General features: G+C 40.9%; 2 protein-coding genes across 2 annotated transcripts in view; both read left to right on the top strand.

Annotated features, from left to right (window-relative positions):
• LOC137289219 (large ribosomal subunit protein mL41-like) overlaps positions 1 to 25,453 on the top strand; it is a 254,186-nt gene that overhangs the window by 44,733 nt on the left and 184,000 nt on the right. The window lies entirely within an intron of this gene.
• Positions 1,888 to 6,927, top strand: LOC137289261 (uncharacterized). The gene is made up of 5 exons (XM_067820851.1): positions 1,888 to 1,927; positions 4,651 to 4,695; positions 5,493 to 5,572; positions 6,438 to 6,506; positions 6,724 to 6,927. Exons 1-5 carry the CDS (start codon positions 1,888 to 1,890, stop codon positions 6,925 to 6,927), a joined length of 438 nt encoding a protein of 145 aa, XP_067676952.1.

The raw sequence follows: 25,453 nt of genomic DNA, 5'->3' as shown, positions 1-25,453 counted from the left end.
TCTCTGTCTGGACAGTACACGTGTCACGTCAACAACAGCCATGGGAGTTCATCAAGGAACCTGACACTGGAGGTCCTCCGTAAGGCCTCCACAGATTCCGGAAACATATATTAGTAACATAATATGTGACATTTAAAATTATATTTGAATGAGACATGTAATGACTGTTTAAGTTTTTACTCCCTTCAAATTTCTCAAAACACACAGAGATTTTGAACAGGTATCTACCAAAATGTGGATTAGGAGGTCAATCTTGACTATTAATCTGATGATATGACATCAAGTCAGTGTGATTCGTCACTCTCAGATTCCCCAAAAGCAAAAAAATCAGATCTGAACCGAGGAGAACAAAAACATTATATATTTACTCTATTACATACATCATTTATATAATTCGACAAACAAACCAGTTCCAGTAAATCCTGACATTTGCGACTCTTGCTTCCATTTGAACACATTTCAATGTGATCTTACGCCATATGTTGTATGTATATTGAATCAAAGGAAAGCTTCTATTTGGTATGGTGAATGTTGCAGCACGTAAGTTAATTGAATCTGGTGTAGACCCCATCGTACCTGTGACTGCCGCCTGTCCTGTCCTCATTGTCGTCATCGCTTTCGTCATCGTCGCCGTCGTTTTCCGAAGAAACAGGACCAAGAAAGGTACTGTCTTTGTGGTGATACGAGAAAATATTAATTATGCTGCTATCGTATATCCTGTCATGCGTCTCTTCAGTTTTATTACTTCAATTACAGCAGACGCATTTGAATCCTTTCTGAATGATAATTTGCATTAGAAGTGATTACACTAGGGTATGTTTTATCTATTTCAGGAGGTAAAGTGTACAGGTGAGGACTCTCAATAGTAGATATCTGTTGTCAGTATATCATTTCAAGAACAATGAGAAGACCACAGCGTTTACATACGAGTTAAGGTACAGGTTTAGCCCTACGAGTTCGGTGTACTCATACAGGTTACGATATAGGGTCACTCACATATGTTACGGTACAGTTACTCCTACAAGTTAAGGTATAGAGTTTCTCCTATACGTTAAGGTATAGAGTTTCTCCTACAGGTTAAGATACAGTTTTACTCCTACAAGTTAAGGTACATTTTTACTCCTACAAGCAAGCTGGAGAGTTACTCCTACAAGTTAATGTACACAGTTACTGATACAAGTTATTATTGGATATTTATATAGCGCACATATCCATGCAACTAGTGCTTGCTCAAGGCCCTGGTATTTGTTACCCTCGACCATTGGATGTCCGTCTCAGCATCACATCGTATTATCAATCTCAACTCCCTGGGGAGTATACAACTCTTGCTGCCTCTAGGCGCACTGAGTTTATTGTACAAGCTAAGGTGCAGAGTTACTCCTACAAGTTACGATACAGTTTTACTCCTACAAGTTGAGGTACAGTTAACTCCTACAGGTTAAGGTTCAGAGCTACTCCTACAAGTTGAGGTACAGTTATACTCCTACAAGTTAAGGTGAAGTTTTACTCTTACAAGTTGAGGTATACTTTTACTCCTACCAGTTAAGGTACAGTTTTACTCCTACAAGATAAGGTACAGAGTTACTCCAACAAAATACGTTTCAGTGTTTCTCTCATAAGTTAAGGTACTGAAAAGAAAGAAAAGGATACAGGATTAGCATTGTCGTTTGTACTTTCGAGGTGAGCATTATGACTTCAAGATAATCACAGAACGTTTTGGTGCCAGGTAGGCTCAGGTAGGTAATATCTAATATCAGCATTTGCAGCTAACTAATTAAAGGTTTATTTTTTCGAAGTTTAACTTTGCAGTCTGATGTGTGCCGTGGCATGATATGAATTGCTTACTCCTTCACCTCATGCATGTCTTTTAGGGCTGGAGACCGCAGTATGGCTGACAACGAAGCACAATTTCAACAAGATCCAAGTGGTAAGTGTTTGAAATCTTGCAAAAGCGTGTCGGCGCATTCGATCAGCAGACTTATTTGTATACCGGGCGGATTGTATGAATGCACTGCACATCATTCATTGTTCGGAGGGGCGTGGGGTAGTCCAGAGATTTTTCGTCAGGCGGAGGAAAGTGAGTTTAGTTATACGCCGTTTGTAGCGATTCCAACAATATCTGGGCTACACCAGAAATGGATTTCACACATTGTACTCAAGTGAGGGATCAAATCCGCATTTTCGCCGAAAGGGGCGAACGCAGTAATCACAAGCTAGTAGCTACCCAACTGTCCCGTTATGCCGAAGACACGGGTTCGGTGTGCTGAGCGCAACATGTCTCAACAAACAAACGAACAACTGAAAGTAGTGCTTATGACACCTGGATAGGATATGTCTAGTAATAGTGACAAAGCCAGTGGTCACATAAAACGTGATGTATGCAATTTAAGTATTGTATCGGGAGATGGCGCGAACGCTATTGTACATCGGCTCGCACAAAAAGAAGCAGGGGAAAGTGGGATTTTTATTAAACTTAATAGGTTATGCTCATAGATTTCATTTGAAACTTTTCTTCGTCATTACTCAAGGTCAGTTTATTGAACATGTGTGCAGCAACACCCCACAAGTAATAGAACTCCCGACCCCCACTCCCACCCAAGTGCCACACGACACTCCAACCTCTACCTCCACCCAACCGCCACACGCCATCCGAAACCCCACCCCAACCCCTACCTCCATCCAACCGCCAAGCGCCATCCCAATCCCAACCCAATCACCACGCCCCTCCCCTTCCCAACCCCTACCCCTACCTAACCGCCACACGCCACGTACTTGTATTTGTATCAAATTCCTTGTACTTGATGTTTGTTTCTAATCAACTTGATCACTTGGAAATCATTCATGGAATATTGTTATCTTCCGGTTTGTCCGGAAGATAGGACCTGTAATCAAGGAAGATGAATGATGTTCCAATATTAGAAACAAGATAAAGCCCCAGGATATATAAAGTGACCTTGAACTAAATGTTAGGAAAAACACGTGTTCGCAAACAAGCACTGTGTTCAGACGAAGCAACTGAAAAGCCGCTATAGTTAATCAGCCAAACATGACCCGAGTAATACCAAGGTCCTTGTGCTGTGAAGGAGAGGTAGGGTGGCCCAGTGGCTAAAGCGTTCTTTCTTCAAGCCGAAAGCCAGGGTTCCATTCCCTACTTTGGTCCAACATGCGAAGTCCATTTCTGGTGTCCCCCACCGTGACATTGTTGAAAGAATGCTAAAAGCGGCGTAAATCCAAATTTATTTATTCATTCATCTACGTCACACACATTAGCATGCCGTTTACTGCAGAATAAAGAGTTACTGGAATAACTGTAGGTTCCACAGACCGAGAAAAACACCGTGCGTTGTCGCATATTATCTGACAAGCCACTACTTGTGATAAATATTAAGCAAACTTTCATATACATGTACACACAAATGTTTCACTGACGTACCAAGTAATATTGATTATACAGTTGTTGATTGCAGAGTGCAATGGGTGACAAACAGTGTTTAGGATTGGGTAACAAGCAATGTTTAGGAATGGGTGTTTAGGATTGGGTGACAAGCAGTGTTTAGGATTGGGTGTTTAGGATTGGGTGACAAGCAGTGTTTAGGATTGGGTGATTAGCAGTGTTTAGGATTGGGTGACAAGCAGTAGTTAGGATCGGGTGAGAAGCATTGTATAGGATTGGGTGACAAGCAGTGTTTAGGATTGGGTGACAAGTAGTGTTTAGGATCGGGTGGCAAGCAGTGTTTAGGATCGGGTGGCAAGCAGTGTTTAGGATTGGGTGACAAGCAGTGTTTAGGATCGGGTGACAAGCAGTGTTTAGGATCGGGTGACAAGCAGTGTTTAGGATCGGGTGACAAGCAGTGTTTAGGATTGGGTGACAAGCAGTGTTTAGGATTGGGTGACAAGCAGTGTTTAGGATTGGGTAACAAGCAGTGTTTAGGATTGGGTAACAAGCAGTGTTTAGGAATGGGTGTTTAGGATTGGGTGACAAACAGTGTTTAGGATTGGGTGTTTAGGATTGGGTGACATGCAGTGTTTAGGATTGGATGATTAGCAGTGTTTAGGATTGGGTGACAAGCAGTGTTTAGGACTGGGTGACAAGCAGTGTTTAGGACTGGGTGACAAGCAGTGTTTAGGATTGGGTGACAAGCAGTGTTTAGGATCGGGTGACAAGCAGTGTTTAGGACTGGGTGACAAGCAGTGTTTAGGATTGGATGACAAGCAGTGTTTAGGATTGGGTGACAAGCAGTGTTTAGGATTGGGTGACAAGCAGTGTTTAGGATTGGGTGACAAGTGTGACAAGTATTGTTTAGGATTGGGTGACAAGCAGTGTTTAGGATTGGGTGATTGAATGATAAGCTGTTACGTAATAGATACGTTTTCAAGTAGATCTTTAAGAATCTACAAGTACAAGTAATCTACCCCATGAAAATGTAAATTTGACATGCTCTTCACAAATTATTAACGGTTAGACTATCTGCTTCATTTATGCCTGGCATCATGTCCCAGCCGCTGAAATCAATCGAGGCTCCATGTGACAACCCGCTGCCATAGCTGGGATATTGCTGAGTGCGGTGTACACACCTATAGAACCATTGGTATTATTTCTTCTTGTAATACTTAGTTTAATAGTTTCTGACTAAACACTTCTACCTACAGACTTGTATGCCAAGGTGAACAAAAAGAGAAGGCGCAGGAGAGAAGGTATAGCCCATCTTTCCATCCTTGTGGTCAGTGAGTCTCACCTTAGGTGAGGGGCGGTGGGGTAGTCTAGTGGATAAAGCGTTCGCTCGTCACGCTGAAGATATGGATTCGATTCTCCATATGGGTTCAATGAAGACCATTTCCGGTGTCCCCGCCATGATGTTGATGGAATATTGTTAAAAGCGGCGTAAAGCAAATCTCACTTGAGGTGACGCTATACATGACGTCATCTATACCTCATGACGTCATCTTAGCCCCTGACTATTTACCTCAGCGGTGTGTCCGTGTGTCTTTTCTGTGACAATGTGCGGATGTAGCTGCTGTCTAGAGCATTGACATTCACCGTGTTTGGTGGTTTTCCTTTGTCATGAAAGAAACTATGGTTATGGGTGCGAATCCCCAAATATGGTTCTTTGTTTGTCAGCATCAGACCATGGGTGTTTAACACAAGCTGTAGTCAGTGTCACTGACGGATGTACAAAAAAAACACTTTAACAAAGATTTCAACGAAACCCGCACAGACACTTGCTGTTTTTGACACCTTCTCATCAGGTGTCTTTGTTGTAAGAGATTACTGTTTGACATCCTACAGAAGTTTGACACCCATCCTATAGAAGCCTTTTTGGCCATTTGTCATTAATTTCCAAACGTACATGTTGAATTATTAAGTTACAAACTTGAAACTTCAACAAAATAAGTTGAAAAAAGCGAAACCCCGAATGACTCATCAAGGCCCATTCAGTACCAATCTCACACATCTCGTCTATAATACGTCTACTTTGTTCTCTTTTCCACAGTGTCTGATGTTTATGCCACGGTACAGAAGGCTCAATGCAAACAGTTCATGAATAGGGCTTATGCCGGCGCAGGGCCATCGGTAAGTGTGTACAAGAACTGTTTTCCTACAATACAAAACTGACAGGAAGATAATTTATTACCATTCAGTCAGTGTGTCGTAAAGACGTGGATACGAAATAGGCAACGTAAGGTGATGAATGAGTGAGTGAGTTTGGTTTTACGCCGCTTTCAGCATCAACATCACGACGGGGGAACTCCAGAAATTGACTTCGCACATTGTACTAATGTGGGTAATCGAACCGGGGCCTTCGGCGTGAGGAGCGAACGCTTTAACCACTAGGCCACCCCACCGCCACGTGAGATAATGAATGCATTTGCGAAGATCGATGCTCATTATGTACACCATTGATTTTCTCGTTCATTCGTTGACGTCAACTGCTGAGTGTTGCGTAAAGCGAACCTAACATATCATAAAACATATGTCAACACAGAACAGCAAAAATATATGTCATCACTTGGTTCACCAGTGGATGTAAGTTAAAGAGAAGAATAAAAAAACCCTCACAGCAGCCAAGTCGAGGCCACAGACAAAATTCTGGAACAATTATCATAATTATTATAGTCAATGTTTTTCTTTCATTAAGAACAAACTTACGTATCACTAGCAGAAGGGCAGTATTTTCTCATTACTTCTATCAATAATTTTAATGGCGATGTTGTTACATTATGTTCATATTCATTTAAGTAATGCAAAAACTTACAAAACTTACCAATAAGTTCAGTTCCTCATAAAAAACCAAGACCTATATGGGCATTAACCTTACAAGTCTTTTCAAAAGCCTGAACAACACAATGTAATATATTGGATGTGTGAAGAGATATCATGTGTTTAATACATCATAATGATCCCCTGTTGAGATCATACATATGTTTGCTGTCTCCAGTCGGAAAATGCCGTTCTAATCGACTATGCAGGACCAGTCGCTGCCGAATACAACAACTGTGGCGAAACGGTAGGTGTATTATACATATCCTGTCACGTTCCGGGGAAGAGACTTCCCTGATTGGCTGACACAATGCCGAAACGACTCTAAGTTGCAACGAACACAAAGAGAAAGCATGTTCTTGGTTCAGTAAATGTACCAGGTGCAGATTTGGGTTCAGTCATGGAATAAATTCTCATGATAGAAATGTTCGACATTTGTAAGTGCAGTTGTGTTAAAATTTCAGAATGATGATGGTCTGACCTACGCCGACCTTGCCCTTGAATCGCCTACCCTGATCGACGGCAAACCAATCATACACAGAAGGGAGGAGCCTGTGGTATATGAAGAGATTGACTTCGCCCTCACCCCCGGGCCACAGCTTCCGGACAAGATATGGGAGGTGGAAGTGCAGGAGGAGGAGGAGAGACGACAGTGCCTCTGGGAGTGAAGATGAATGAACCTTGAGAATCTCCAGCTGCAGGACAAGACCATGGATCTGGAGGAGCTGGCGGAGGGAGGCTGTGCTTCTGGGAGTGAAGATGAAAGAACCTTGAGAATCTCCATCCGGACAAGACCTTTCGAGGTTGAAGAGCTGGAGGAGGGAGGATTTGCTTCTGGAAGTGAAGATGAAAGACACTTGAGAATCTCCAGCTGCTGGACAAGACCTGAGAGGTTGAATCTCAGAGTCTCAAGGTTACATTGCGAAACATAACTAACATTTAATGGAATCATTTAGATAAGCAAATATGCTTTGAAAGCTGAATAGAATATTGGTATAAAAAGAGAGAGTGTGTGTGTGAGAGAGAGTGGGTGGGTGCGTAACTATTGGCTTCTTTATAATGATCCACGGTAATAAAGAAACTGAATCCAGTGGTTCCTTTGCGAATTAGGTACATTGCAAGTTTTCACAACTAAGGAGCGTTATATATTCCCTAAATGTACGTATTTAAACCTACATTTACACGTTCGCAATCTGCATCAAACTAGCATCTACCATTAAGGGGGTACCCCGTCGAGAGTGTATCTGTCTGTTTTCATTTCCACCGGTACTTTTATATACAAGGTTGTGCACTGACCGTAGGGAGAGAAATAACAGCTTTATAATTCACTTGCAAAGGTGACCAGTTTACTTGAGCATTATCATGACATCATTTTCTTCCCTCATACGTAGTAGGGAATCTACCTCCTTTATTTTTGTCGAAATACAATAAGTTGTGAAAGTTAGTGTCAAACGGTTGTTGTATTTTTTGGAACTCATATAACGCTTGGCATCGTATTGTTCATATACTATAAGCATTTAGTCTTTATAGAGGCTCATACAACGTTTGGCATCTTGCTGATCATACATGTGTGGCTTCTTGGTGTTTGAATAGGCATGGCGTATTGCCTCTCTGGTCGACATGCTAGAAGTTCAGAAGATGAAGAATGAGGATATTTATTATGGAGGTACAACTTCATTATGCTTTGCTCGGCAACGACATTAGAATCTATGTCGAACGTCGCCTATACATAATATAAAGAGGTTGTCTATCCATAACAACTGCCTTCATTCTTCATGGCGTATTGGTTGTTCATAAGCCAGAGAGTTTTCTTTCAAATATGATAATATGTGTTTTGATCTTTTTTTTTTACTGGAATCGGCATTTCATCAGTTCTATATTTTTGTGTTTTGTTATTCATGTACGTTATGCATGTGAGACGAACATTTTATTCAGTACCTTAGTGTGGAGCAATGCAGGGTAAATCAACCTTTATCTACGTCGACCTCTGTGATGAGGGGTTTAAATACGGTAGTACTTCCAGGACTGTATGTTGTAAGATTAGTGTGCCGTGATGCAGATCTGTTCCGTTAACTTCACGGTTACTTGTATATAGATCTTTACATATTTACTCTGTAAGTAACTTACCTTAACTGTGTTTCATGTTCTCTTATGATGACATTCTCTATTTTTTTCATCACATTTCATCAAAGCAGGTGTTCGTATTCACTAAGATTGTTGTTAACCGTCATGCATACGGTGTAGACAACATTTTTTTACGAATTCAGTTTTACGAAACAATTCATAAGAAGGTGTATATGGTTTGTGTTTGATTAGGTTTTAATACATAAAACGAATATTTTGGACATTCACCACTGAGCCTTTGCAAGGATTGTAAGACACCATTACAGACAGGGTAGCCGTACCCGTGGACACATGTCACTGCTGTTCACGATGACGTTGCCATGTCGTCATCTCAAATTCAGTGAGCTATAAACAAATCAAAATTGAACAACATTCTGCATGGCAGTTTGTTAGGTTCTTTATATATGTACATGTGGGCGATAAGGTATGAACGTTACGTTCACCTTAGCGCAATGTCTGTCACATGTCTGTGTTACGTAGGAATTACGGTCAGCTGAGCGTTACAACAGCCCAAGCCTTTGTTAAGGTATGTAAGCTATGATCGCCTTAGTGCTGAAGTTGTGTTACGTATTTGTAAAGGTATGAAAGTTACGGTCACCTCGGCACTATAACCGTCGTAAGTCTATGTTAAGGTATGGAAGTTACGATCGCCTTACCGCTGAGTTTGTGTTACTTCTATGTTAAGGTTTGGAGGCTGAGGTCTAAGATAGTCGGATGTCTATGTTAAGCTATGGGTGACGGTATACGTGTCACTGATGTTATGCTGACATTGCAATGTCGTCATCTCAATATGTATAAAACAATTCAAAACCGCATGGACGTTAGATATGTTCCTTTTGTGTAATGATATATACGTAAAGGAAGGCGCTATCTCCAACTTTTTCGAAATGTCGCATTAAAGAATACCTGGTGTATTCATTCTTGGCACCCGACCCAAATGTTGACCAGAGTAACGTCTGGCACTACCATTATTATATCATTATATTAATGTCTATTTGTTTCTCTCCCAGGAGAGCATGAAGAACTGGGCCTCCTTCCACGAAACTCTTAGTGATCGTAAGTCACTAAGGTTAAAGAAAGGGAGTTAAGGTTCACCTTAGTAAAAGTTGCTTTGTGAAAGAAGCCCCTATGGTATGCTGTAGTTGGTTTCCATACGTATTCTACTAATCGTTAAACATGGAATGTGCCAATCCTCAAATTATTTTTATTCTATATTTGCTATTTTGCAATACCTGTTTCTGGTAAATAAATGCTTGAGCAAATAGAGTTTTTGTTACACTCGGCAATGCCACCAAGAGGGTGTGTGACGCCAAGGCATTCCAGCAACAAGTTTTCCGCCTATTCGGTGATGGCGAGATGTCCTGTACGTAGTGCTCAGGTCACCATCAGTTGTAGTTAAACACCGTCGAGCTCGGACAGTCCATTGGTGGGTCACCGTGTTTGGCAATTTGACTCCTGAAAGTTCCTAAGACTTCGGTCCTGCTCCGCCACAAAGCACATGGGGAAACCATGTGGTCTCACCTTAGGCATGTGAGTTTGTTCAAATTTGCCTCTGTTCACCCAGCAGTAAATGGGTACCCGTGAGGTAATGTCCTCTCTATCTATAACCTCTATCTCCTCTAATCTATAACCTTGTAGCGCCTAGGAGGCAGCTTGGGTTATCCGGGGTGATGATCATCAGATTCTGAGAAGTCAGCGTCGAGTGAGCAACGAGTCAGATGGAAACTAGGCGCTATGTAAGTGAATTATTATCATTATTATCATTCTCTTTCTTTGGTACAATAATTCAAAGGGATGCCTATGCGCATACTGTTAAGTTCCAGCTGTCCGTGTGTGAGTTAGATTAGTTTTACGCAGCTATTATCAGCAATATCCCGACTGGGGGCACCAAATGGGCTTCACGCATTGCACCCATGTGCGGAATCGGCGTGACGGTCTTAGGAGTGACATTGTAACACCTATTCTGTCACCGCATGTCGGAGGGGACTATACCTGGATCCTATAGAAGGGATGTTACTTCGTGCCTATCAGTACCAAACAACTGTTTGATCGAGATATCACTCTGTAGATTAAAGAGATTTTACTGCGTAAGGTATTCTTGTATTCACTGTTCATCATGGCGTGTTTTACTCAGATGTAGTCTGGGTGGGTTTGGTGTAACTTGAAGAATTGTGAATTATGAATTAAATCAGTTGTAGTTTCGCGACAACACCTTCCCGGCAAGACTTTGTTCAAAAGAGCTATCTTATCACTGAAACGATCCCATACTCAAGGTCAACGCTTATAGTCCTAAGACCGATTTGCAGAAACCAGACTGGATAATGAATTTTTAGAAAGCGTGTGCGTGCATTTTGTATGAGTGTGGTAATTAATACATAGACACATAGGAATCGCATGGTTATCCTTTCCCAGACCCGTCTAGTCCGTTAGTCAAAATTAGATAATTACCATGGCAGCAGACCTTATTGTCATGACAACGCATCCTGTCTCACAATAGTGTCGTCTACACCACATGACCATATTACTACACTTATCGCGGGTCATGATGACCTTAGTGATACAAAGCTAATACCCTCATGCCGTCAGTGATCTGCACGCATGTAATGAGAACTCTACAAATCTAGTTGATCGTACCTTAATTATGCCTTTATTATATTGATAAGCCTAAAAATTTTAGGGTCGTCCGTTTTTATTCTTGACATTTCAGGATAATAAGTTGAAATTTCAAGATACGTATTACAGATATGTTGAAATTTCAGGATAAGAGGTTGAAATCTCGGGATTGTTATCTAGAACTTTCTCTTAATATCGTGAAATTTCAGTTTAGTATGTTGATACTGTCAAGAAAAAACTTCATATTGCCCTAAACAGCTTCCGTATAGAAGGTCTCTACAGAGAGGGCTTTGAATTTACTGATTTTCTTCAGTCGTGACTTTCAGTAATGTATACAGGCACGAATCAATTTCGTATTCATATACCCGCATGTTTCTCTACAGTTGACTCAATATTCAGTCCAAATATGGGTCAAATTTCCTTCCTCGTATCAGACCGGACAAAGCTGCCTCACACCGAATAACTCATCCCTGGGTGCCCCTTGTGGTTGACCTTACACATGTGAAACTACCCCAAACAACCCACGTCTGCTCAAAAGGAAATATGTCTTTGTTCATTATGTATCAAGGCTGCTGTCAGTTTCACATTTCTTCTTTACCACACACAAGACACCGTAATGTTGATAAATGTGGTGCGGGTGTTCGGTCGCCATGGTTACAGCGATAACCTGGACTACGAATGTAGGCATCGTGTTGATTTTGTTAGAAAGAGTAATATTACATACCAGTAACAGTTTATTCATAATTCATACCTGAATATGTTCATGAAGTGACATTGATTTCATGTCATTTAGATAATTGCTCACGTGATGAATCCCAGGAAATGAAGCTGCTGTGATTCACCAAGTCTGAAAAATAAGTGATCGCTGTCATGGACACCAGGACATTGTCATTGAGACAAAACACAATATTTTGCGTCCGTTACGAAACAATCATACACAGGTCGTATTCTGATATTCTGTAGTTTGTCCCACATGCAAAGTGCTCTTCCGTATCCAGACTGATCACACTTAGGTGACCCGATCACATCCAAGATATGGTGTTTGTGTGTGTGTGGTGGTGGGGTTATCTTGTTGTGCACTGGTTAGCCATTGTTCCAAAGTTACACCTCTTATGACAAGCACGGGTTACTGAAGACCAATTCTAACTCGGATCTTCACGGGTATTAAGTGAATGAGTGCGTTTAGTTTTACGCCGCTTTTATCAAGGCGGACACCAGTCTTGACTCAACGTACCCATTCCTACATTTGAGAAACGAACCCGAATCCTCAGAGAGAGGCTTTAATTACTCATAAAACGACTGACATTTACAAGTGTTCAGGTGACAAATCGGCAGTTTTGCACACTGGCTGTGACATGTGCAGCTGACACATTTCTGACTCATAAAGGTTCAAATCACATGCGATCTATTCACGTCTAACTGACTAATGAGCCGGAAACATGACTGACATGGAAAACATCCGTGCAAACCAGCACATGAATGTGCAAACGTACATTTCAGAAATAGCAAGTTAGGTTTTACACCGCTTTTAGCGATATTCTAGCAATATTACGCGGGGAACAACAGGAATGGATTTCACACATTGTGCGCATGTAGGGAATCGAACTCAGGTCCTCAGTACCGTGACGAGCGAACGCTTTGACCACAAGGCTACCCCACCGACCCAGTTCAGATATAGAACACATGAACAGACGTGTGAAACATTCGTTATAATCACGCTCTTGTTACATCTATGCATAATTTTCTGTTGATTTATCACAGACACATGAATTCGTATGCAAGGGCAAGAGTAAAAAACATGAACACTGTTCAGCATAATATGCTTTTGAATACGTCAGCTGCACAGCAGTGTCAACCATAGCAATGGTTTCCACAAAACGATTGTGTGCAGCTGTATAAATGATCAATATTGGATAGAACTCATGTGCTCACAATTCTCAGCTGTCGGGCAGGGTTAAGTTAATGCGACAACTGTAATATGCTAATAATTTCGTCCATATTGTAATATTAGAATTGAAAGAAAACTAATCCATCTGGGTGGTTATAACTCATATCCTCGTCTTTGATCTCGTTAGCATATCCACCTGAACGTATGCATGGGTGAGAGAGAAAATTCCCTTCACTACCACTTGCGTCTATGTTGTGTTTCAGTATATTGGTATACTGTGTTTCAGTGCATATATGTGCAACGTTTCAGGGTCTTGTCGCTGTCAGTTGGCCTGGCTACCTTTGTCGAAGCTAACCAAACCACTAAAAACTACCTGAGTCTATGTTAAGAGATGGGAGTAACGGCCACCTTAACGCTGAGACTACCTGAAGTCTGTGTTAAGGTATGGGTCACCTTAGCACTAAGTTCGCTTTGCAGAACGACACCAAGGACTGAGAGTACTACTACTGCAGCCATCAAATACAATACAGCAGATGTGCGTGTGATGGAATCAGTGTATATACAGTGAGACCCGAAGCCTGGTATAGTGCTTCAAGTGTTTGCAGCTGGTCTGGCTGTGCTCAGTATCGTCCTGGGATAATTTCCTAAGGGTGACAACACGTCCGCTGGTGTAGTGATGTTAACTATTAATCACAGTTTTTGTAGTATTGATTGTAGAAGATGTAGATGTGAATGTTCGTGTGGATGTGGCTGGTGATGTAGGGTCTGTTCTTGGCTGTAGTTATCAGTACGAATGTAATTGTTGGTTGAAACTGTGCATGTAACAGTGATGATAGTGGTGGTTGAAGAAATGTAGGAATGTTGCAATGTTTGAAATTGAATGCTATTAGTGACTGTAACCTTGGATGTACAAACAGTTTAAATGGACCGACTTGCACAAAGCAATCTTAGCACCACAACGATTGTAACTCAAATACCCCAACATATAGGCTTAAGATAGTTGTAGCGCTAAGACTGCTTTGTGCTAGTGGATCCAGATCACTATCAGCCGACAGTCATGACGGGTCTAGCTCTTTCAGTCTACACTCATCACCTTCCAACCTCTCCCAATCTACATCATCCCTGTCCTAGCTCTCTGTCTACACTCAACAACTTCCTACCTCTGCCAATCTACAGCATCACCTTCATAGCTCTCACAGTCTACATCATCACCTTCCTACCTCTCCGAATCTATATCATCACCTTCCCACCTCTCCGAATCTATATCATCACCTTCCTAGTTCTCCAGTCTACATCCTCACCATTTTAACTCTCCCAGTCTAGATCATCACCTTCCTAGGTGAGATTTATGCAGTAACCCGTTTCAGACCTTCATTTGAAGCATCTTTCTCATGTGAAAAGCTAATAAACACAGATGACCTGGCCTGACAGCTGTATTGTTTCCTTGTGATAGAGTGCAGTGGTTTCACATGACTTGTTCTTGTTGTGAGTCGGCGGGTGCATGACTGAGTGATTGGGGGTGTGTGTGTGTGAGTGAGTGAGTTGGGGTTCTACCAGTTTTAATAGAATTGCAGTTATACCATAGCATTTGGGCATAGTCAAGAATATTTTTCGCAGATGTAAGATGTAGATCTCTTTGGTGAAACCTACCAGCACCAGGTTAGGTCTAACAAACATGACTGTTGGAAAGCAGAATTCAAACCTACAACTATCGACACAGCCCTTCATAGCAAATGGTAGCCTCTTAGATGACTGGGCCCTCTGTGTTCTACACCCATCCTACAAATCTGAAACTTTAAATAATGACAAGCAAATGCTGGTATGATCAAGGGACACAACTCAACACAATACCATCATATCGAGGAAGGTGGAAGAAATGCACTTAATTACATTCAGTTTCTCCCAAACCAACTAATCATACAAAACATTCTAACCTTCTAGCAAGTAACACGGGTGTCATTTCGAGAGAAGACCTTTACACAGACACCACGGATAACCACTGGTTGTTGAACCACGTGATGCAGTATGAATATGTCGCCAATTTATAATTACTAGTTCAACCTGTCCGAGTTATTAACTCCAGCATCAAGATATTACCACACGTCGTCTTGGCATTGTCCCTTTGGATCATGGTGGATACGAGTCTGTAGGACTGTGTTGTGGTGGTGTGTGAGGACCATGGTGGATATGAGTCTGTAGGACTGTGTTGTGGTGGTGTGTGAGGACCATGGTGGATGTGAGTCTGTAGGACTGTGTTGTGGTGGTGTGAGTGGAGCATGGTGGGTGTGAGTCTGTAGGACTGTGTTGTGGTCGTGTGAGTGGAGCATGGTGGGTGTGAGTCTGTAGGACTGGTATGTTGTGGTGGTGCATTTGAAACGTGATGGATGTTTGTATGTAGGTTTTGTGTTATGGTGGTGTATGTGGAGAGTGATGGATGGAAGTGTAGGACTGTGTTGTGGTGATGTGTGTGAGGCGTGTGAGGAGCATGGTGGATGTGTGTCAGTAGGACTGTGTTGTGGATGTGTGTGTGGAGCATGGTGGATATAAGTCAGTAGGACTGTGTTGTTATGGTGTGTGAGGAGCATGATGGATGTGAGTCTGTAGGACTGTGTTGTGGTGATGTATGTGGAGCATGATGGGTGTGAGTCTGTAGGACTGTTGTTGTGGTCGTGTGAGTGGAGCATGGTGGGTGTGAGTCTGTAGGACTGGTATGTTGTGGTGGTGCATTTGAAACGTGATGGATGTTTGTCTGTAGGTTCCGTGTTATGGTGGTGCATGTGGAGAGTGATGGATGGAAGTGTAGGACTGTGTTGTGGTGATGTGTGTATGGCATGGTGGATGTGAGTCTGTAGGACTCTGTTGTAGTGGTGTATTTGGAGTGTGATGAATGTGAGTAGGACTGTGGTGTGGTGATGAGTGTGGAGTGTGATGGATGCAAGTGCAGGACTGTGTTGTGATGATGTATGTGGGGCATGGTGAATGTGAGTCTTTAGGACTGTGCTGTGGTGGTGTATGTGGAGTGTGATGGATGCAAGTGCAGGACTGTGTTGTGGTGATGTGTGTGGGGCATGGTGAATGTGAGCCTTTAGGACTGTGTTGTAGTGATGTATGCAGAGTGTGATGGATGTGAGTAGGACTGTGTTGTGGTGGTGTGTGGGGGGCATGGTGGATGTGAGTCTGTAGGACTGTGTTGAATGAATGAATGAATGTCTTTATTTTCTCCAAAATACATTCGAAGATTAAGTATTTATGATATCAGTCAGTTACATATATGCATATGATATTAACAAAGCACGGATCTTAAGAACGGGTGGATGTTTACATGAGTGACAGTTTAGAAAGTATATATCAAAGAGTCTTTCAAGGAACTGACATAGTGTGAAAAGTGTAATTTGATGGTTTGTCATGCTGCTTCTTCAAGGCCAGGGATCTGAAGTTTGGCACCACGAAAGAGCACAAGGGCATCTTAGTCATCCAGCATTTCAGTTAATACATATAGATATAGATCTATATCCAGTATGTCAAGTAGTGTCATATACAAATGATTTTATATTTGTAATGAATCCTGCAGCCCATACGGGGTAGTACGTAACAGTGACGTGTCATCGGCTAACAGGATTGATGGCACGTCAATACCATATGCACATATACCATTGTTACTGAGTCTTAATTCAGGTAATAAAATCATTAATAAGACAAGAAAAAAAAACATGCAGACAGGATTCTACCTTGCCCTACACCTTGTTTTACTCCAAATGATATCTGAGCTATTTCCGTTGTACATTACAAAAGCTATGGTAGCTATGATACAGCAACTTCCACGTTTTCCCCATTATACCCAACTTGTACAGTTTTAGGAATAGACCGTTATGTCAAATGCCATCAAAGGTTTTCTCAATATCGAGAAACGCTGAAAAGACTTGTGAGCCACGCTCAACATAATATGTTACGCAATCATTGAGCATGAACGTTGACATAATGGCACCATGTTCTTTTCTAAATCCAAATTGTAAAGGGTCTGGAAAGTAAGGATTAATATCATTGTCTTATATAACATTGTAGACGTGAGAGAAATAGTTTTTCAAATAGTTTTCCTACACGGGAAGTAAGAGTGATACATCTGTAGTTTTTGGGATCGTATTTTGAACCTTTTCCTGTATAAATTGGAACAATCATACCCAATCTAAAGATACTGGGAAAGTAGACAACTTTCATAATTGCGTTATAGAAGACGCCAAGCTTTTCGACCAGCGCGTCACCTCCATAGATAAGGTGTTCATTGTTTACATGATCTGGTCCAGGGGATTTGTTACGATTTAGATTGACCAGATGTTGTTTTAACTCTGAAGACTGGATATCGGTATATAGTACAGCGTCAGCATGAGTAGAATCATTAGGTTGTGAAATTATATCTGCGAGTTTGTTATCTACAGATGCTTTAATTTCAGCATCAATCGTTTCAGCGTGGTGTTGTAAGGCAAGGTTAGCATAGTAAGCACCTCACAGGTTACAAATGGCCTCTGGTGTATCCGCATGGGTATTGTTAAACACTAATTGGTTAACCGTTGACCGCGGGCTGGAGCATGGTGGATGCGAGCCTCTAGGACTGTGTTTTGGTGGTGTATGTGGGGCATGGTGGAGTTGAGTCTCTGGGACTGTGTTGTGGTAGTGTATGTAGGGCATGGTGGAGTTGAGTCTCTAGGACTGTGTTGTGCTCGTGCACGTGGAGCATTGTGGAGTTGAGTCTGTAGGACTGTGTTGTGGTAGTATATGTAGGGCATGGTGGAGTGGAGTCTCTAGGACTGTGTTGTGCTCGTGCACGTGAAGCATTGTGGAGTTGAGTCTGTAGGACTGTGTTGTGGTGGTGTATATAGGGCATGGTGGAGTTGAGTCTCTAGGACTGTGTTGTGCTCGTGCACGTGGAGCATGGTGGAGTTGAGTCTCTAGGTCTGTGTTGTGGTGGTGTATGTAGGGCATGGTGGAGTTGAGTCTCTAGGACTGTGTTGTGGTAGTATATGTAGGGCATGGTGGAGTTGAATCTCTAGGACTGTGTTGTGGTGGTGTATGTAGGGCATGGTGGAGTTGAATCTCTAGGACTGTGTTGTGCTCGTGCACGTGGAGCATGGTGGATGAGAGTCTGTAGGACTGTTGTTGTGGTGGTGTATGTAGGGCATGGTGGAGTTGAGTCTCTAGGACTGTGTTGTGGTAGTATATGTAGGGCATGGTGGAGTTGAATCTCTAGGACTGTGTTGTGGTGGTGTATGTAGGGCATGGTGGAGTTGAATCTCTAGGACTGTGTTGTGCTCGTGCACGTGGAGCATGGTGGATGAGAGTCTGTAGGACTGTTGTTGTGGTGGTGTATGTAGGGCATGGTGGAGTTGAGTCTCTAGGACTGTGTTGTGGTAGTATATGTAGGGCATGGTGGATTTGAATCTCTAGGACTGTGTTGTGCTCGTGCACGTGGAGCATGGTGGATGGGAATCTGTAGGACTGTTGTTGTGGTGGTGTATGTAGGGCATGGTGGAGTTCAGTCTCTAGGACTGTGTTGTGGTGGTGTATGTAGGGCATGGTGGAGTTGAATCTCTAGGACTGTGTTGTGCTCGTGCACGTGGAGCATGGTGGATGAGAATCTGTAGGACTGTTGTTGTGGTGGTGTATGTAGGGCATGGTGGTGTTCAGTCTCTAGGACTGTGTTGCAGTATGTATGTGGAGCATGGTAAATGTGAGCCTGTAGGTTCTGTGTTGTGTAGGTGTGTGTTGAGCATGGTGGATGTGTGTCTGTAGGTTCTGTGTTGTGGTGGTGCGTGTGGAGCATGGTGGACGTGAGTCTGTAGGACTGTGTTGTGGTGGTGTATTAGGAGTGTGATTGATGTGAGTTTCTATAACTGTGTTGTTGTGGTGTATTTGGAGCATGGTGGAGTTGAGTATGTAGGACTGTGTTGTTGTGGTGTGTGGGTGGTATGGTGGAGCTGAGTCTCTAGGACTGTGTTGACAGAGTTGAGTCACTGTAGGAATGTGTACGTAGTGATTGTGTATCAAGTGGAATATGTGGGGACATGCTTCTGGAGTCAGGACTCTCCTGATTTCTCCCCCCACCCCATACCGCCATCCCCTACACACGCATCTCTAGGTGGAAGTAATTTGTACAAGTTATTGACAAGGACAAGCCAAGGGGCCACTTGGCTCATATTTCATGCTACTCTGTTTGTCAAGCTGCTAAATAAACATCTGCTCTCTTAGGGAACATGGCTACAAGCTACAACAGGCCTAAGTAATCCCCATTGAGACAATGCCATATTCATATGAATTCACAGTAGTGTTTTAAATAATGCCACACTCATAAGTCATGGATTTGTCAGTTCATGTCTGAAGCTGCAAGGTTCGCTCCTTGTATCACTTCCTTTGTGACTTTATGGTGCGGAATTATTGACTCTCGGTTAAAGAGGGTTCTCTTTACACGCAACAATATCTCAAAAAGTTCAGGTCCCACAGTACTTTATAATTGAAAGAGACTTCACTCCATTGTCATGGTCACACCATCGGTAAAATGGAAGTATCCGGTTTCACCCTGTTGTCAAGCTGCCACCATAGTGAGAAGTAAAGTAAACAGTGTCCTGGTGAGGTAAAGGTCTTCCACACTCAGAAGGCAAATAACAGGTGACATTATGAGAAAGATGCCTCACCATACTCAAAGGCAAATAACAGGTGTCATCATGAGGTAGAGATCTCCCCATACTCAGAAAGCAAATAACAAGTGTCATTATGAGGAAGAGTGAGTGAGTGAGTTTAGTTTTACGCCGCACTCAGCAATATTACAGCTATATGGCGGCGGTCTGTAAATAATCGAGTCTGGACCAGACAATCCAGTGATCAACAACATGAGCATCGATCTGCGCAATTGGGAACCGATGACACGCGTCAACCAAGTCAGCGAGCCTGACCACCCGATCCCGTTAGTCGCCTTTTATGGCAAGCATGGGTTGCTGAAGGCCTATTCTACCCCGGGACCTTCACGGGTCTTATGAGGAAGAGGTCTCACCACTTTGAGAAGGCAAATAACAAGTTTTACTGCATAGACAACGTCTAAATAAACTGAGAAGGGAAATAATAGGTTTTACTACATAGACAAGATCTCACCTAATTAACGAGTGAAATAACAGGCTTTACCACATAGACAAGATCACAATATATTGAGAAGGAAGGGAAATAACAGGTTTTACTACATAGACATGGTCTCACTATACTAAGAAAGGAAATAACAGGTGATGCTGCAAAAAACAATGTCGCATTATAGTGAGAAGGGAAATAACAGGTTATACTATGCAGACAAGATCTTACCCACTGAGAAGGGAAATAACACATTTTACTATCTAGACAAGGTCTCACTACACCGAGAAAGGAACTAATAGGTTTTACTGTCTAGATAGGCTCTCACCAAACAGAAGGAAACAACAGATTTTACTGTCAAGGCAAGTTCTCACAATTCCAAGAAGCAAAGTAACAGGATTTACTGTCAAGACAAGGTCTTACCACACTGAGAATGGAAATAAAAGCGTTTCCCACCACACTAAGATGGGAAATAAGGGGATCTATTGCATAGACGAGATCTCACCATTGGGAAGTAATGAGATTCATGAATAAATAAAAATTCAACACTGTCATCATCCAGTGCATGTTTTATTTGTTAAAGTGAGTGAGTTTTCATATGCCAAACTTTGCAATATTCCAGCAATACTAAATCAGGAACACCAGAAATGTGCTTCACACATTACACCATTGTGGGGAATTGAATGTGAGTTTCTGTCGCAACCAACTCATGCTTTAACTACTAGGCTACCCCACGGCTCCTATATTTGTTGAAGCCATTGTTCAGTTGACATCTCAAGTGCAGAATGGCTATTCACATGCGATTTGCCAAGGGTTTTGCTGAATGTATTCCACCATTATATCAAATGAATAAAATTGAGTTTGTAAAGAAGGTGGAGAGCACACCATGAAAAGCCACTCTGAAATCGCATTGGCCTTCATACATAGTGCTCTGAAAGCTGAGGAAATACTAATGTCAGCTTGATGACTTTACATGACAGTATCATCAAAATACGTTTTACATTTTCATACCACCAACTGAGCAATACTTTCTGATATAAAATCAAGTTAAGCTTCAACCTGTCGTTTTGTACTAACACAGTGCAGTATAACAAACTTCTAGAAATGACATTTATAAAATACCCTGGATAATGTGTGCATGCACATGGTTTACTGTTCAAGTTACTGCAAAAAGCTATATGTAGTGTGTGAAACCAACTTTAAGCTACATGACCCCAAAAAATGCTGTCTCTTAAAGAAATAACGGCAGGTGATAACTGATGAAAGGAACGTCTTGAGCAACTTTCAATACGTTACCTTGACCTTTCAGCATTCAATGAAACATTTCCCATCAACAACCCATGCTCTCAGGTAGAAATTTGTGAACTGCCTTTCATTTCCTAACAAGGAAACATTGTATTACTTTAAACAGTGTTTGTATGGTTTGGAGGCATTTAGTCCTATCATGTTAAACCGGGAATGTCAAAAGAAATTGGTGGAATAGAGCATTATAACCTCTGTAGCATTCACTAGCAGGTAAGATATTCATTAGCAGGTACTTGCAGATCATATTTTGTGTATCAGCTGACATTAATTAAAATTTAGATTTTGTAAAATTGTGCGGTTATATCAATGTTTCATAAATAAATCCCACAGGTAGCCTAATGACTTTTATGCTACTACGGTTAAGAGGGTTCAAGTTAGTCAGTTGGCAAAAACAGTATGTCTCACAAACAATACCTCGTTATGAATGATCAATGAGAACATGAAGAAACATCGCTTCGATAAAATGATCAATAATATAAGTATATGACAAATCATATCGTATGACACAACATAGCTGGGTTGTGAAGACTATATACCTTGTGAAAAAGTGAATAATTTGATTTTGTGTTAAACCCAGACCCCTTTTGTTGGCCCAGTCTTATTATTATCGACAAAAAAATCCATAAAATTTTTCCTGCTCAAAAATATAATCCTAATGTTACGATATATGGGTGCAAGACTTCAACTATGCAAGGGCACTTTGTTCAAACTAAAACATCGGTATCTATTCTCAGAGACCTCAAACGATATTTGCATTAGAAATCAATGCTTCACGCACCATGGTGAATGTAAACTTGTAAAACAATGTCTTTGAAAAATGCTTTGACTGGTGATTTTACCCATCCACCCCCATGCCTTTAGGTTTTCTGAGGACAAAAAACTGTAAAACAGAAACTGTAATTGGTTTGGCCCAACGTACAGAAATTGTGCATTTGTGAAACCATTCCTTAAATACATTTAACTTTACCTTACCCCGATAACAATTCATATACACCTATAGGGAGAAGCACTTTGTTCTTTCATCTGTTTTGCAAGTATTATTTCACCTGCCTGGTTAAAGCAGGTAATACTGCACAGGTAAGTGATCACTGTCACACTGCTACGCTGCACCACTACTGCCATATGCAAAAAAAATATACAGCCTACAAACCTGATGTTGTATACAGGTGATATCAGCTGAAATTCTGAAAAATGTTTCTGATATATAAGAATTGATAATCTAAAAAACTGGTCAGATGACAATGGGGTAAACGAAATGCACTTTTCAATAGGTTAACAAAATGAATTTCCAGCTCTTTACTTGTTAAACATGCCAGTGTGATATGAAGGACTTCATTCTGATTAAACAGCAGACCAGAACACGCAGGTAACGCTAGGTAACAGTTGGGTAAAACATAGTGTAGGCAGGTACAGTCAGGTTAAGGGAAGTAAGGTTATCAGTTATCAGTTTATTCAGTATTCCAAGCTATCTGACCTACAGTACAGTTGTGTTCTTATATTTTCACATTGCAGAACCACATGGATATCTATCTATCTATCTATCTATCTATCTATCTATCTACCTACCTACCTACCTACCTACCTACCTACCTACCTACCTACATACCTACATACATACATACATACATACATACATACATACATACACACATACATACATACATAAATACATACATACATACATACATACATATATATATATCCCTGACTGACTAATTTCAAAAATCCTTTTTAGAGATATTAGAAATATGTTGATAGTTCTTGAGTTGAACAGGTTTTTCATTTGTTGTTCATCTTTGTGCACAGTTGAGATCATAGGGAGATGCCTGTTCCTCAGAAACTGCTAATGTTTACAAATGAAAACTCGTCCTAGACATGGCCTTCATTGCAAAAATGAAATAAACGAACATTTTTATCATGTACATTTTTCTTTCTAAGGTTATTAACATTAAAATTGTGTAGTGATATTCGTAATTTACAAGAAGCGCCTCTTAAACTCCTATTCTGTTGTTTGGATACATACATTTAGGAGCAAATAATGATTTTGTATTTACATTTTGACACAGAAATCTTGTGGATGATATTTGACAGTGCCAGTTTTGTAACAATATGTCATTTATTCATTAATTAAGGATTAAAGTAAATTAAATTTCCAACATCTTGAAATATCCAAGCAAGGGTAAAAACAGACATCTAAAGGATGTTTCTTATATCAGACACCCAACAGTCTTCCCCACTTACATCATCCAATCTTGCAGTTGTTAACTGTTGTCAGGCATCAGTGTTAGATTGGGAGATGAATGATGGTTGGCGATCAGTGTGCATGCCAAGAGCAGGTAGCAAAATATGTCACAGCACTGCGTTCCAAGTAGGGTGGGGACGGGTAACACTGATACCTGGGACGTGTAGGCAACTAGATGGACCCTGTCTCAGTACCCGGGCCCTTTATGATCATGTGACTATTAGGTTAAACAATGTAATATGTTATCCTTTCATGATTGAAAGCTTGTTCTTTCTCTGAAGATTAAGACGTCATTTACAGTCACCTGTTTTGAACATAATTCTTAATTAAGATACTGAAAATTTGAAATTATAGCCTCCGAGGTGAAGAATATATTGCCACTTCCTACACATTTGATGTCATGAATTATTCATCGGGTGTCCAGGTAGGGTTGGGTAATATGGGTTGGGGTACCTGGGTACAAAATTTGGACCCATATATGCTCTAGTTCCAAGAATATATTACACAATCAATCTCTAATATTTAGCAGTGTTTCAGAAATATCAGGGCAACACCAGAAATGGGCTTCACTCAATGTACCTATGTGGGGAATTTAACCCCACTACAATTTGGTGCTATGTGTGAAGCCTCTTTCTAGTATCCCCTCTGGTACCAGATCTTAGCTACTACTACTGACATATTTCAAATTTGAAAACAGTTTATCACATTGTTACATCATCCTATCTACAGAAACTGGCCAGATGTTTCATTCTCACCTGTCATTATCACACCCCACGTCACCCCAACCACACTAATGACCATAATCTTTTCAACATTATGAATTTGTTTTACAATACATCAGTTCATGTGTGAACAGTACCTGTACACAGTATGGCATATTTAGCAAAATTTAATTTTACAAGGGTTTTCCTGAAGTAAGAAGCTATATTTACACTTGTGAGTATTTTCATGGGAAGTATATATACTATATCATTTCTCTTTTCATATGTGATAGGTTGTGATGGGGATACTCTCGCTATTTGTTTGCATGCACCATTTATTTTGTTTATTTACTACAGTTCATGACAGTGATACTTCTATTTTTTTTTGCTTACATCTGTAATATTTGTAGTTCTTATTTTTTTACTACAGATTATGATGATCATGATTCTTTGTTTACTATAGCTGATAGTAAATCATAATTTCTCTGTATAGTTAGTACAGTTCATGATGGTGATGTTACTATAGTTTCCTTGTTTCCTATAACGGTACATTTACTACTTCTTGGTTCACTATTGTCCTACAGCTCACTGCTGCAATTACAAAACACACGCTTGTATGGGGGCTAAATCTAAAAGAGCCTAAATTTACAGAAAGGTGATAACTGGTTTCAAATAAAAGAAATTTATTCAACTATGTTGACATAACTTTTGTTTAACTGAACAATGTGTCTGGGAGACTGATTCTTCTTACCTTCAGCTAGTATCTAGAAAACTTCTTAAAAGATGAATACAAAATGGGAGATATCCTACTATATGATTGGTTCTTGTTTTTCTACCTACAACCTATCACTGAAATGAATATCTAATTTGTCTTTTCATTGTTCTTGAATAATAATGATAATAATATCACCTGTTGGGGATCTATAATAAAGACTGAAAATGTATATTTGTATATATGTATGTGATGTGAAATACACGCACATGTTCACACATGGCTGCTGTATCAGTGAAATAATCTAACAATAAATCACCTAATACTCTGATGCAGGTAAAACATGTTCCAGCAACAACTACAACAGACTAAATTTGCATCACTTCATGATGTAATTAATGAGTAATTCCAACCTGAAGCTATTGCTGTGACTCAGACTGTGGGAGCAGGTAAATCTAGCATGTCTAATGAGACCATGCGTGGGGTAATTTTGAAATTCATT

This window comes from Haliotis asinina, chromosome 1 (genome assembly GCF_037392515.1).
Source record: "Haliotis asinina isolate JCU_RB_2024 chromosome 1, JCU_Hal_asi_v2, whole genome shotgun sequence".
Classification (NCBI taxonomy): Eukaryota; Metazoa; Mollusca; class Gastropoda; order Lepetellida; family Haliotidae; genus Haliotis; species Haliotis asinina.
This window is presented reverse-complemented; position numbering and strand designations above follow the sequence as displayed.